This window comes from Carcharodon carcharias, chromosome 19, assembly GCF_017639515.1.
Source record: "Carcharodon carcharias isolate sCarCar2 chromosome 19, sCarCar2.pri, whole genome shotgun sequence".
Taxonomy (NCBI): Eukaryota; Metazoa; Chordata; class Chondrichthyes; order Lamniformes; family Lamnidae; genus Carcharodon; species Carcharodon carcharias.
This window is the reverse complement of record NC_054485.1, coordinates 112,485,672-112,501,279: the sequence shown is the minus strand read 5'-3', so window position 1 is coordinate 112,501,279 and position 15,608 is coordinate 112,485,672. Positions and strand designations below refer to the sequence as shown.

The window sequence follows — 15,608 nt, the reverse complement described above, 5'->3', positions numbered from 1 at the left end:
AAAGCTTTCTCACCTCACACCAATCGGGACAATCTCGAGCGTGCGAGATTGGACTCGATGTTAACCAATCAGCAGCCTCTTCCCCAGTGGTATCAGCTGTTGTGATCGTTTGAAACCTGGCACCCTTGTGAGGCTTTTGCAACATGTCTCTCTTCAGAAATATGTGTACAGGTGGTGTTTGACTAGACGATAACATCACTAACATCTTATATGCGTTATATACAGTGCCCTTAACATTTCAAAACATCTCAAGGCTTTTCACAGGGACTTTATAAAACATAACCTGACACCGAGACCCATGAGGATATGTTATGTGAGCTGACCAAAAGCCTGGTGAAATAGGGTGGTTTTCCGGAGAGTTTTAAAAGAGTGAGGTAGAGAGGCAGAGAGGTTTAGAGAGGGAATTCCAGAGCTTGGAGCCCAGGAAACTGAAGGCACGGTCACCCACAGAGGAGTGATTAAAGCAGGATGTACAATAGGCCAGAATTCGACGAGCGCAGGTATCTCGGAGGGTTGCGGGACTGGACACTGGGAGTGTACCCATCACTGGCAATGGGGAGGAAGCACCACATTTCAGCTCAAACTAAACTTTGGAGATGAGGAAGGGAATCGTTTTGAATCGAGATTAGAATTGGTACAATGATCAGAAGATAGGAGCAGGAGTAGGCCCCTTGGGTCTGCTCCTCCATGCACTAAGATAATGGCTGATCTGATTGTGGCCTTAACTCCACTTTCCTGTCTGCACCACCCCTCATAACCCTCGAGTCCCTCGTCGATCAAAAATCTATCTAACTCGGCCTTGAATATATTCAGTGACCCAGTCTCCACTGTTCCCTGAGGGAGAGAATTCCAGACACTAACAGCCCCCTGAGAGGAGAGATTCCTCCTCATTTCCCTCTTAAATGGAAGGCCTCTTATTCTAAAAGTGTACCCCTCGTTCTAGAATCCCCCCCTACCCATGAGGGGAAACACCCTCTCAGCACCAACCCTGTGAACCCCACCCCCCCCCCGAGGGCCTTCTGTGTTTCAATAAGATCCCCTCTCATTCTGCTGAACTCCAATGAGTATAGGCCCAACCTACTCAACCTCTCTCATCCCAGGAATCAGCCGAGTGAACCTTCTCTGAACTGCTTCCAATGCAAATACCCCCTGAAGTAGAGAGGCCAAAATTGTACACAGTCCTCCAGGTACTGCAACCCTGTTCACTAACGTTGACAAGCGCCACCTCTTTCTCTTCACAGTGATGAGCCACGGCAGTTTGTTGCAGCTTGGCACGCTGGTGGAGTGCTGGTTTGTGGAGGAAATCGGTGCAAAGAGCAGCTTCCCCAACTCCATTGCCCAGGATCCAGCTCTCCTGCTCCTTCGCCAAGTCCCCTACCAAAATGGGGAGGAGCAAGAACTACCCTTGGATTTGGGCCTGGCCTCGGAGCTGAAGCCTGGCATGTTCTTCGATGTGAGAGGTAAGAGCAGATTCCAAAATGCCAATCGAGTGCTAAACGCTTGTTACGTAGAAGTGACTGGATTAAGTAATCGTTTCTGCACGACTACAATTGTCCCGCAACGTTCCTATCTCACTAACTGTGTCCGTGGACCGAGCAAGCTGATAATTATCAATGTTGGGACACACCAGACCATGCCTGATCTTGACAGTAGCTTTAAGCCCTCTTGTCCCAGGGCACTAGACAGTCTGTTGCTTCCCTCAGTATGAACTGCTAAGAGTTGTACACACTTTAGTTGGTTCCTCCCTGAACCTGAAACTACAAACTGTATGACTCTTGTCACAGCTTCCAATTAAATCATTGTACCAGTGGAGAGTTCCTCAGAGAGAACAAGCAACCTCAAGTGTCTAATACAATTGGAGTAAGCTAAAGGCCCTCTATCTAACTGAGGGATTATTGCCTCCTTATCATCTCAATGTATTCCTTCTCCAGAATCGGACAGTAAAACAATGTTTAAACATAATGAAAAAAGCAATCCTCCCTGTTCAGAGAATATAGCTTCTTGCTTCATCAGAGTGAGGTGACACTGAACCACTGACCATCAGAACCAGAAGCAGAAGGTGGCCATTCAGCCCCTTGAGCCTGCTCCACCATTCAATCTGATTGTGGCTTTAACTCCTAATTCTTGGCTGCCTCCCACTCATAACCCTCAACTCCCTCGTCGATCAAAAATCTCCCTAACTGAGCCTCGAATATGTTCAATGTCCCAACCTCCACTGCTCTCTGTGAAAGAGAATGCTCAAGATTAATGATCCTTTGAAAGAAAAGATTCCTCCTCATCTCCGTCTTCTATGGGAGATCTTTAATTTTGAAACTGTGCCCCTAGTCCTAGAATCCCCCACAAGGGGAAGCTTCCTCTTGTCACCCACCCTGTCAATCCCCTCAGAATCTTTCATTCTTCGAAACTCCAATGACCTGCTCAACGTTTCCTGGTAAGACAAACTCATTCATCCAAAGAATCAATCTAGTGAATCTTCTCTGAAATGCCTCCAATGCTAGTACGTCTCTCCTCAAGTAAAGAATTTTGTAAATATTTCACACATCTTCTGCACACCTGTGAAGCAAGCTTGATAGAATCAGCCATGATCTCTCTTCTTCTCTCTCTCTCACACACACTGTCACACACTCACACACGCACATATTCTCACACACAAACACACTCTCACACACACACACTCACACACACGCTCACACTGACACACACACACTCACACTGACACTCTCTCACACACACTCACACTGACACACACACACGCTCACACTCACACACACACACTCACACTGACACACACACACACTCACACTGACACACTCTCACACACACACACACACTCACACTGACACACACACACACACTCACACTGACACACACTCACACACACACACACTCTCTCACACACACACACTGACACACACACACACTCACACTGACACACACACACTCACACTGACACACTCTCACACACACACTCACACTCACACACACACTCACACTGACACACTCTCATACACACTCACACTCACACACACACTCACACTGACACACTCACAAACACACACACTCACACTGACACACTCACACTGACACACACACACACACACGCACAGACACACACACTCTCACACACAAACACACTCTCACACACACACACATACACACACTCACACACTCACACACACTCACACTGACACACACACACACACACACACGCACACACACACACATATCCCCACACACGCACACATTCTCACACAAACACGCACACACACACTCACACACACACTCACACTGACACACACTCACACACACTCACACTGACACCCTCTCTCACACACACACACACACACACACATACCCCCCCCACACACACACACGCGCTCTCACACACACTCACACTGACATACTCTCACACACACACAATCACACACACACATACACACACACTCACCCACACATACCCCCACACACTCTCACACACACACAATCACACACACACAGACTCACACACACACACACTCACACTGACACACTCTCACACATGCACTCACACTGACATACTCTCACACACACTCACACTGACACTCTCACACACACACCCACACATACCCCCCCCCCACACACACACACACTCACACACACACACTCACACTGACACACTCTCACACATGCACTCACACTGACACACTCACACTGACACTCACACACTCACTCACACTGACACACTCTCACACACACTCACACTCACACTCACACACACACCCACACATACCCCCACACACTCTCACACACACTCACACTCACACACACACACACACACACACACACACACACACACATAATTTAACATGGCAATCTGAAGACAGGTTGAGATTCCTTCACTTGGTTATAGAGTCATAGAGGTCTACAGCACAGAAAAAGACCCTTCGGCCCATCGAGTCTGTACCGGTCAAAACAAGTACCCAACTATTCTAATCCCATTTTCCAGCACTAGGCCCATAGCCTTGTATGCAATGGCATCGCCCATCCAAAAACTTATTAAGTGTTAGGAGGGTTTCTGCCTCTACCACCCTTTCAGGCTGTGAGTTCCAGATTCCCACCACCCTCTGGGTGAAAAAATTCTTCCCCACATCCCCTCTAAACCTCCTGCCCCTTACCTTAAATCTATGTCCCCTGGTTATTGATCCCTCCACCAAGGGGAAAAGTTCCTTCCTGTCTACCCTATCTATGCCCCTCATAATTTTATACACCTCAATCATGTCCCCCCTCAATCTCCTCTGCTCCAGGGAAAATAACCCCAGCCTATCCAATCTCTCCTCATAACTCAAACTCTCCAGCCCAGGCAACATCCTGGTAAATCTCCTCTGCACTCTCTCTAGTGCAGTCACATCCTTCCTATAATGCGGATTACAGAACTGCACACAGTACTCTAGCTGTGGCCTAACCAGCGTTTTATACAGTTCCAGCATAACCTCCCTGGTCTTATATTCTATGCCTTGGCTAATAAAGGCAAGTATCCTATATGCCTTCTTAACCGCCTTATCTACCTGTCCCGCTACTTTAAGGGACTGGTGGACATGCACACCAAGGTCCCTCTGATCCTTGGTACTTCCCAGGGTCCTACCATTCATCCTGTATTCCCGTGCCTTGTTTGTCCAGCCCAAGTGCATCACCTCACACTTATCCGGATTAAATTCCATTTGCCACTGATCAGCTCATCTGACCAACCCGTCTATATCCTCCTGTAATCTAAAGCTATCCTCCTCACTCATTTACCACCCCACCAATTTTCATGTCATCCGTGAACTTACTTATCAACCTTCCTACATTCAAGTCTAAATCCAACACCGATCCCTGTGGAACCCCACTGGACACAGGCATCCAGTCACAAAAACACCCCTCGACCATCACCCTCTGCTTCCTGCCACTCAGCCAATTCCAGATCCAATTTGCCAAATTGCCTTGGATCCCATGGGCTCTTACCTTCATTATCAGTCTCCCATGTGGGACTTTATCAAAAGCCTTGCTGAAGTCCAAGCAGACTATGTCAAATGCATTGCCCTCATCTACATGCCTGGTCACCTCTTCGAAAAATTTAATCAAATTGGTCAGACATGACCTCCCCTTAACAAAACCATGCTGACTGTCCTTGATTAATCCCTGCCTCCCCTAGTGTAGATTAATTCTGTCCCTCAGAATTGCTTCCAATACTTTCCCCACCACTGAGGTTAGACTGACTGGCCTGTAGTTCCCTGGTTTAACCCTTCCTCCCTTCTTGAGTAACGGTACCACACTGGCTGTCCTCCAGTCCCCAGCACCTCTCCTGCGGCCAGAGAGGTATTGAAAATTATTGCCAGCGCCCCTGCTATCTCCACCCCTGCCTCTCCTAGTATGGGTTAAGTATGGAGTATCTTCCCTTCCTCTTCTGTGCAACAGCCATTCAGTGTAATTCCTGGCCTCAGAAGAATGCTTTAGTGCACCAGTGTGACCCTCCCATCTGACACAGAATGCTTCTTGGAGTGAAATGTACAATTACCCAATTAATTCATATACTTGTTTTCCTCTTCTCTACCTCTTTTTCACTGAACAGATTATTCAAGAATTACCGCTCACCCCGGTTTCAAACAGCCTCAAAATCCAAGTAAAAAGCCGCACTGTGAGATTAATAAGTACTCCCCGCAAGAGTCCAGTGTGATCTGGGCCACTCACCTGACTGAGGACGAGAGGACACCTGCCTACCACTCCAGCACCTGGTTTTGCAGCCACCTTCAGACTTTTGATCATTCATTCAATGTGGCCAGTGTCCATCGGGTCACCTCGGGCCCCAGAGGAGCAGACGACACCTCCCCACACCAGACATCAGGTATCATGAACCGAGGGTTCCCGCTGACTGAGCCTCCTATATCTAACCCATGGCCCAACTCCCTTCAATGTCCTGCTCTTACTTGGCATACATCGTAAGTAGCAGGAACAGTGACATTGAACTTAAGAGTTCCTCAAGCTGTCCATCACTGTTCGGGCCTGTTGCAGATTAATTGATAGAGATCGATTGCTATGATTAATTAGCAATTCCATTCTCATCGTAACATGCGACAATCCTAATAGAAAGTGAACGAGATGAGCCTTCCTTGTCCCTATCCAACAATTCCTACGTTCCGTAGTAACCTGATGCTACGTCATTCCCTCCCTTCAATTATTCCCTTTTATGATTTTGTGAGGTGTTTAAAGAATAGATATTTCTAGTGGCAAGAGGATTTATAATCAGAGAGCACAGATTAGCCAGTAATTAGCAAGAAATATAAAAACAGACAGTAGGAGCTTCTACAAGGATATAAAAAGGAAGAGAGTAGCTGAAGTGAGTATTGCTTCCTTAGGGAATGAGACTGGGGAATTAATAATTGCAAACAAGGATGTAGCAGAGTCTTTGTATCTGTCTTCATGATAGAAGACACTAAAAGGACCTCATAATAACAACAGAAAATTAAGGGGCAAAGGGGAATGAACAACATAAAATAATTGTGATTATGAGACACTGACAAGGTCCCTGGACCTGATGGACTGCATTTTGTAAAATTCATGTGACATCGCTGGCTGGGCCAGCATTTCTTGCCCATCCCTAGTTACCCTTGAGAAGGTGGTGGTGAGCTGCCTTCTTGAACCGCTGCAGTCCATGTGGTGTAGGTACACCCACAGTGCTGTTAGGGAGGGAGTTGCAGGATTTTGTCCATGTGGTGTAGGTACACCCACAGTGCTGTTAGGGAGGGAGTTCCAGGATTTTGTCCATGTGGTGTAGGTACACCCACAGTGCTGTTAGGGAGGGAGTTCCAGGATTTTGTCCATGTGGTGTAGGTACACCCACAGTGCTGTTAGGGAGGGAGTTCCAGGATTTTGGCCCTGCGGTGTAGGTACACCCACAGTGCTGTTAGGGAGGGAGTTCCAGGATTTTGTCCATGTGGTGTAGGTACACCCACAGTGCTGTTAGGGAGGGAGTTCCAGGATTTTGTCCGTGTGGTGTAGGTACACCCACAGTGCTGTTAGGGAGTTCCAGGATTTTGTCCATGTGGTGTAGGTACACCCACAGTGCTGTTAGGGAGAGAGTTCCAGGATTTTGTCCATGTGGTGTAGGTACACCCACAGTGCTGTTAGGGAGGGAGTTCCAGGATTTTGTCCGTGTGGTGTAGGTACACCCACAGTGCTGTTAGGGAGGGAGTTCCAGGATTTTGTCCATGTGGTGTAGGTACACCCACAGTGCTGTTAGGGAGGGAGTTCCAGGATTTTGTCCATGTGGTGTAGGTACACCCACAGTGCTGTTAGGGAGGGAGTTCCAGGATTTTGTCCGTGTGGTGTAGGTACACCCACAGTGCTGTTAGGGAGGGAGTTCCAGGATTTTGTCCATGTGGTGTAGGTACACCCACAGTGCTGTTAGGGAGGGAGTTCCAGGATTTTGTCCATGTGGTGTAGGTACACCCACAGTGCTGTTAGGGAGGGAGTTCCAGGATTTTGTCCATGTGGTGTAGGTACACCCACAGTCCTGTTAGGGAGGGAGTTCCAGGATTTTTTCCGTGTGGTGTAGGTACACCCACAGTGCTGTTAGGGAGGGAGTTCCAGGATTTTGTCCATGTGGTGTAGGTACACCCACAGTGCTGTTAGGGAGGGAGTTCCAGGATTTTTTCCGTGTGGTGTAGGTACACCCACAGCGCTGTTAGGGAGGGAGTTCCAGGATTTTGTCCGTGTGGTGTAAGTACACCCACAGTGCTGTTAGGGAGGGAGTTCCAGGATTTTGTCCGTGTGGTGTAGGTACACCCACAGTGCTGTTAGGGAGGGAGTTCCAGGATTTTGTCCGTGTGGTGTAGGTACACCCACAGTGCTGTTAGGAAGGGAGTTCCAGGATTTTGTCCGTGTGGTGTAGGTACACCCACAGCGCTGTTAGGAAGGGAGTTCCAGGATTTTGTCCATGTGGTGTAGGTACACCCACAGTGCTGTTAGGGAGGGAGTTCCAGGATTTTGTCCATGTGGTGTAGGTCCACCCACAGTGCTGTTAGGGAGGGAGTTCCAGGATTTTGACCCAGTGACAGTGAAGGAACGGCGATATATTTCCAAGTCAGGATGGTGAGTGACTTGGAGGGGAACTTCCAGGTGGTGATGTTCCCATGTGTCTGCTGCCCTTGTCCTTCTAGATAGTAGCAGTCATGGGTTTGAAAGGTGCTGTCGAGGCAGCCTTGGTGAATTCCTGCAGTGCATCTTGTAGATGGTACACACACTGCTGTTACTGTGTGTCGGTGGTGGAGGGAGTGAATGTTTGTGGATGTGGTGCCAATCAAGCGGTGCTGCTTTGTCCTGGATGGTGTTGAGCTTCTTGAGTGTTGTGGGATCTGCACTCATCCAGGCAAGTGGGGAGTATTCCATCACACTCCTGACTTGTGCCTTGTAGATGGTGGACAGGCTTTGGAGAGTCAGGAGGTGAGTTACTCGCCACAGGATTCCAAGCCTCTGACCTGTTCTTGTAGCCACAGTATTTATATGGCTGGTCCAGTTCAGTTTCTGCTCAATGGTAACCCCCAGGATGTTGATAGTGGAGGGATTCAGTGATGGGAATGCCATTGAACATCAAGGGGCGCTAGCTAGATTCTCTCTTGTTGGAGATGGTGGCGCAAATGTCACTTACCACTTGCCAGCCCAAGCCTGGATATTGTCCAGGTCTTGTTGCATGTGGACATGGGCTGCTTTAGTATCTGAGGAGTCGCGAATGGTGCTGAACATTGTGCAAGCGTCAGCGAACATCCCCACTTCTGACCTTATGATGGAAGGAAGGTCATTGATGAAGCAGCTGAAGATGGTTGGGCCGAGGACACTACCCTGAGGAACTCCTGCAGTGATGTCCTGGAGCTGAGATGACTGACCTCCAACAACCACAGCCATCTTCCTTTGTGCTAGGCATGACTCCAACCTGTGGAGTGGTTTCCCCCTGATTCCCATTAACTCCAGTTTTGCTAAGGCTTCTTGATGCCACATTCGGTCAAATGCAGCCTTGATGTCAAGGGTGTGGTTGCATTGGAGGTGGTTCAGAGGAGGTTCACTAGATTGATTCCAGAGATGTGGGGCTTGCCTTATGAAGAGAGTTTGAGCAGTTTAGGCCTATACTCACTAGAGTTTAGAAGGATGAGAGGAAATCTAATTGAGGTATATAAGATGCTAAAGGGGATAGACAAAGTAGACGTGGAGCAGATGTTTCCCCTTGTGGGGCATTCTAAAATGAGAGGCCATAGTTTTAGGCTAAGGGGTGGTAGATTTAAATCAGAGATGAGGAGGAATTACTTTTCTCAAAGGGTCGTGAATCTGTGGAATTCACTACTTCAGAGTGCAGTGGATGCCGGGACACTGAATAAATTTAAGGAGGAGATAGACAGATTTTTAATCAGGAATGGGTTGAAAGGTTATGGGGAGAGGGCGGGAAATTGGAGTTGAGGCCAAAATGAGATCAGCCTTGATCGTATTGAATGGCAGGGCAGGCTCGAGGGGCTGAATCCCCTACTCCTGCTCCTAGTTCTTATGTTCTTAACTCTGTCTCTGTCTCCACTGTTGCTGCCAGACCTGCTGAGTTTTTCCTCACTTTCCGTTTTCATGATATGAAAGTAGGGAAGTCTTGCCACAACTTTACAGTACATTGGCTGAGACTGCACCTAGAGTACTGCCTGCAATTTTGGCCTTCTTACTTAAAAACCCTTGCTTTGGAGGCAGTTCAGAGAAGGTTAACCAGGCTGATTCCTGGGTTGAAGGGGTTGTCCTTTGACGAAAGATTGAGTAGTTTGGGCCTCTACTCAATGGAGTTTAGAAGAAAGAGAGGTGATCTTGAGTATTGCTGAAAACAGACATTTTATTTGTCGAAGCTTCTCGTGTTGCACTCATCAGGACAATTTGCAAGAAAATGCCAAAGTCAGGAGAAAACAGCAAATTTATACTGCATGAAAAGAGAATGCTGATTGGTTGGTAGGTGGATTCTGATTGGTAGAGGCGTTGCCATGGAGAATGCACCAGTTGATGGTGACATTGGCATTTCTTGCGAATTGTCCTGATGAGTGCAAGACTAAAAGCTTCAACAAAAACTGTCCCTTTTTTCAGCAATACTGAAGTTCTTTAATACTAAACAACTAAGAGGTGATCGTATTGAAACATAAGGTTTTGAGGAGGTTTGACAGGGCATTGCTGAGAGGATGTTTCCCCTTGTGGGCGTGGAATCTGCACGAGGGGGCACAGTTTAAAAATATGAGGTCTTCCCATTTAAGGTGGAAGTAAGGAGGAATCTTTTCTCTCAGGGAGTTGTTGCTGTTTGGAATTCTCTCCCCCATCGAGCAGTGGAGGCTGGCTCATTGAATATATTCAAGGTTGAGTTGGACAGAATTTTGATCGACAAGGGAGTGGAGGGTTATGGGGAGCAGACAGGAAAGGAGTTAAGACCACAGTCAGATCAGCTATGATCTCGTAGAATTGTGGAGCAGGCTCGAGGGGCCAAATGGCCTACTCATGCTCCTAATTCTTATGTTCTTATAATTTTTTTGTTCATTCCTGGGATGTGACCAACATTCATTGCCCATAAAAACAAAAAACTGCGGATGCTGGAAATCCAAAACACAAACAGAATTACCTGGAAAAACTCAGCAGGTCTGGCAGCATCGGCGGAGAAGAAAAGGGTTGACGTTTCGAGTCCTCATGACCCTTCGACAGATCTGTTGAAGGGTCATGAGGACGCGAAACGTCAACGCCATTCATTGTCCATCCCTAATTGCCCTTGAACTGAGTGACCTGCTGGGGCATTTCAGAGGAGCAATTAAGGGACATTGCTGTGGGTCTGGAGTGACATGTAGGCCAGACCTGGTAACAATGACAGATTTTCTTCCCTAAAGGACATTCATGAACCTGATGGGTGTTTACAACATTCATTATGACTGAGACTAGCATTTTGTTCCAGATATTAGTTAATTAATTGGAGGGGTTTCGAACTCATGTCTCTGCATTATTCTGGACCTCTGGTCTATGCCACTGTTCCCTTGCCAAAAGAACCAGAGAGGGGAGGAGGAATGTTAAGTTTATTTTTAAACACAGCGAGCTGTCTGAAAGGGTGCTGGATGCAGATTCAATAGTAATTTTCCTAAGGGAATGGGATAAACACTTGAAAGCAAAAAAAAAAAGTGCTGGAGAAAGAGAAGGGGAGTGTGAATAAACAAACAGCAGTGTGATAATAATAGATAATCTGGTTTTTGTGACGTTGATTGAGGGATAAAGATCATCCAGGACACAGGCTCCCCGCCGATCTCTTTCGAAATAGTGGCTGTGGGATTGTGTGTGTGCCTATCTGAGAGGTCAGACAGGGCCTTAATCCCATTGAAAGATGGCACCTCCAACAGTACAGCACTCCATCAGCGCTGCACTTGGTTACTGTGCTCAAGTCCTGGAGCAGGGTTTGAAATACAACCTTCCAATTCAAAGGCGAGAATGCCAGCCACTGAGCCAAAATAGTGACTATATTTTCAAAGGACCCCATTGGCTGTAAAGCGATTTGGGCCATGCTGAGGTTGCGGAAGACGCCAACTAAACGTGAATCTTTCTCTCCATGATTTCCATGCTTCTAACTCTGGCCTTTCTTTCTCAGTTGTCCTGAATGTGTTCACCCGCACACCATCTCTGAAGACGGAACTGAAACGGGATGTCCTCCTTGATTGTGGCTTTGCCATGGACAGGAAGACTGGCTTTGCGGTGGAGTGGCGCTACCAGTTTAAGGGCAGCGGGCACCTGGTGTACGCGTACAATGGGGCCAAAGACCGGGTGGACATGGCTGACGAGGGGACTGAAATGTTCTTCTACGAGCTCCACAGTCACGGAAACGCCTCACTCCTGATTCGCAATGTTGACATGAGGCACGAAGGAAGCTACATCTGTACCATTTATATGCCCAACCTACACGCTCAGCAGTCCATTGACCTGCATGTCACAGGTATAGTCAACAGTCCGATTGTGAATAGATCCTGTTAGATCTCCAGTACTGAAGGTGGAATGTGGATAACAAGAAGGGTGCTCTCCGAGATGTGGACAAGCAAAATCTGACAAGAAATGCATAACAGGCAGTAGAACAAAAGATGTTCATAGCACACGCGGAGGCCATTTGGCCTATCATGTCTGTGCCAGCTCTCCCCAAGAGCAGCCCAAACTAGACAGACGGAGATACTTACTACAGGCCTGAGGGGAGCCCTCTCTCAGGAAGAGGAGGCAGCGGGGCTATCGAATCCCCTCAGTCGCAATGCCCCCCTCCCTGAATCAGCGCTGCCCTCAGTCTCAGTCCCTATTGCCCCTCTCCCTGAGAGAGGGATCCCCTCAGTCCCAGTTCCTATTGCCCTGAGAGAACATACTCCTCAGTCCCAGTCTGTATTGCCCCTCTCCCTGAGAGAGGGATCCCCTCAGTCCCAGTTCCTATTGCCCTGAGAGAACATACCCCTCAGTCCCAGTCTGTATTGCCCCTCTCCCTGAGAGAGGGATCCCCTCAGTCCCATTCCCTATTGCCCCTCTCCCTGAGAGAGGGATCCCCTCAGTCCCAGTCTGTATTGCCCCTCTCCCTGAGAGAGGGATCCCCTCAGTCCCATTCCCTATTGCCCCTCTCCCTGAGAGAGGGATCCCCTCAGTCCCATTCCCTATTGCCCCTCTCCCTGAGAGAGGGATCCCCTCAGTCCCATTCCCTATTGCCCCTCTCCCTGAGAGAGGGATCCCCTCAGTCCCATTCCCTATTGCCCCTCTCCCTGAGAGAGGGATCCCCTCAGTCCCATTGCCCCTTCTTATTGCTGGTGGGAGGGAGGGGGGTGTGGTGAGGGGAAGGAGGGGCGGCGAGGTGAGAGGAGGGAGGGGGGCGAGGTGAGGGGGGAGGGGTGGCGAGGTGAGGGGAGGGAGGGGGGGTGAGGTGAGGGGGAGGGACGGCGAGGTGAGGGGAGGGAGGGGGGCGAGGTGAGGGGGAGGGGCGGCGAGGTGAGGGGAGGGAGGGGGGCGAGGTGAGGGGGAGGGGCGGCGAGGTGAGGGGAGGGAGGGGTGGCGAGGTGAGGGGAGGGAGGGGGGCGAGGTGAGGGGAGAGGGGGGCGAGGTGAGGGGGGGTGCGTGGTGGGGGGGGAAGGGGGGGTGTGGTGAGGGGGGGAGGGGGGGTGTGGTGAGGGGGGAGGGGGGGTGTGGTGAGGGGGGGAGGGGGGTGTGGTGAGGGGGGGAGGGGGGTGTGGTGAGGGGGGGGAGGGGGGTGTGGTGAGGGGGGTGTGGTGAGGGGGGGAGGGGGGTGTGGTGAGGGGGGGAGGGGGGTGTGGTGAGGGGGGGAGGGGGGGTGTGGTGAGGGGGGGAGGGGGGTGTGGTGAGGGGGGGAGGGGGTGTGGTGAAGGGAGGGAGGGGGTGTGGGGAGGGGGGTGTGGTGAAGGGAGGGAGGGGGGTTGTGTTGAGGGGGAGGGGGGGTGTGGTGAGGGGGGGAGGGGGGTGTGGTGAAGGGGGGAGGGGGGTGTGGTGAAGGGGGGAGGGGGGTGTGGTGAGGGGGAGGGGGGTGTGGTGAGGGGGGGAGGGGGTGTGGGGAGGGGGGGAGGGGGTTGTGGTGAGGGGGGGAGGGGGGGTGTGGTGAGGGGGGGAGGGGGGTGTGGTGAAGGGGGGAGGGGGTTGTGGTGAGGGGGGGAGGGGGGTGTGGTGAGGGGGGGAGGGGGGGTGTGGTGAGGGGGGGAGGGGGGTGTGTTGAGGGGGAGGGGGGTGTGTGGTGAGGGGGGGGAGGGGGGTGTGGTGAGGGGGGGAGGGGGGTGTGGTGAGGGGGGGAGGGGGGTGTGGTGAGGGGGGGAGGGGGGTGTGGTGAAGTGAGGGAGGGGGGTGTGGTGAGGGGGGGAGGGGTTTGTGGTGAGGGGTGTGGTGAGGGGTGGAGGGGGGTGTGGTGAGGGGGGGAGGGGGGGTGTGGTGAGGGGGGGAGGGGGTTGTGGTGAGGGGTGTGGTGAGGGGGGGAGGGGTGTGTGGTGAGGGGGGAAGGGGGTTGTGGTGAGTTGGGGAGGTGGGGGTGTGTGGTGAGGGGGGGAGGGGGGGTGTGGTGAGGGGGGGAGGGGGGTGTGGTGAGGGGGGGAGGGGGTGTGGTGAGGGGGGGAGGGGGGTGTGGTGAGGGGGGGAGGGGGGTGTGGTGAGGGGGGGAGGGGGGTGTGGTGAGGGGGGGAGGGGGTTGTGGTGAGTTGGGGAGGTGGGGGTGTGTGGTGAGGGGGGGAGGGGGGTGTGGTGAGGGGTGGAGGGGGGTGTGGTGAGGGGGGAAGGGGGGGTGTGGTGAGGGGGGGAGGGGGTGTGTGGTGAGGGGGGGAGGGGGGTGTGGTGAGGGGGGAAGGGGGGGTGTGGTGAGGGGGGGAGGGGGTGTGTGGTGAGGGGGGGAGGGGGTTGTGGTGAGTTGGGGAGGTGGGGGTGTGTGGTGAGGGGGGGAGGGGGGTGTGGTGAGGGGGGGAGGGGGTTGTGGTGAGGGGGGGAGGGGGGGTGTGGTGAGGGGGGGAGGGGGGTGTGGTGAGTTGGGGAGGGGGGGGTGTGGCAGGGAGCGTGGTGGGGGGTGTGGTGAGGGGTGGAGGGGGTTGTGGTGAGTTGGGGAGGTGGGGGTGTGTTGTGAGGGGGGGAGGGGGTTGTGGTGAGGGGGGGAGGGGGTGTGTGGTGAGGGGGGGAGGGGGGTGTGGTGAGGGGGGGAGGGGGGTGTGGTGAGGGGGGGAGGGGGGTGTGGTGAGGGGGGGAGGGGGGTGTGGTGAGGGGGGGAGGGGGGGTGAGGTGGGGGTGGGGAGGGGGGTGTGGTGAGGCGGGGAGGGGGGTTGTGGTGAGTTGGGGAGGGGGGGTGTGGTGAGGGGTGGAGGGGGGTGTGGCAGGGAGCGTGGTGGGGGTGTGTGGTGAGGGGGGGAGGGGTGTGTGGTGAGGGGGGGAGGGGGGTGTGTGGTGAGGGGGGGAGGGGGGTGTGGTGAGGGGGGGAGGGGGTTGTGGTGAGTTGGGGAGGTGGGGGTGTGTGGTGAGGGGGGGAGGGGGGTGTGGTGAGGGGGGGAGGGGGTTGTGGTGAGGGGGGGAGGGGGTTGTGGTGAGTTGGGGAGGTGGGGGTGTGGCAGGGAGCGTGGTGGGGGTGTGGCAGGGAGCGTGGTGGGGGTGCGTGGTGAGGGGGGGAGGGGGTGTGTGGTGAGGGGGGAGGGGGGGTGTGGTGAGGGGGGGAGGGGTGTGTGGTGAGGGGGGGAGGGGGGGTGTGGCAGGGAGCGTGGTGGGGGTGTGTGGTGAGGGGGGGAGGGGGGGTGTGGTGAGGGGGGGAGGGGGGTGTGGTGAGGGGGGGAGGGGGGGTGTGGTGAGGGGGGGAGGGGGGTGTGGTGAGGGGGGGAGGGGGGGTGTGGTGAGGGGGGGAGGGGGGTGTGGTGAGGGGTGGAGGGGGGTGTGGTGAGTTGGGGAGGTGGGGGTGTGTGGTGAGGGGGGGAGGGGGTTGTGGTGAGGGGGGGAGGGGGGGTGAGGTGGGGGTGGGGAGGGGGTTGTGGTGAGGCGGGGAGGGGGGTTGTGGTGAGTTGGGGAGGGGGGGGTGTGGCAGGGAGCGTGGTGGGGGGGGTGTGGTGATGGACGTCCGAGTG

General features: G+C 52.8%; 1 protein-coding gene across 1 annotated transcript in view; it reads left to right on the top strand.

Moving 5' to 3' along the window:
- The window catches only part of LOC121291533 (tapasin-like), a 76,656-nt gene that overhangs the window by 37,912 nt on the left and 23,136 nt on the right, over nt 1–15,608 (top strand). Inside the window, exons 2-4 of the mRNA XM_041212870.1 lie at nt 1,242–1,460; nt 5,588–5,860; nt 11,645–11,986. Of these exons, the coding sequence (XP_041068804.1) occupies nt 1,242–1,460; nt 5,588–5,860; nt 11,645–11,986 (834 nt within the window). The remainder of the gene's footprint in view (nt 1–1,241; nt 1,461–5,587; nt 5,861–11,644; nt 11,987–15,608) is intronic.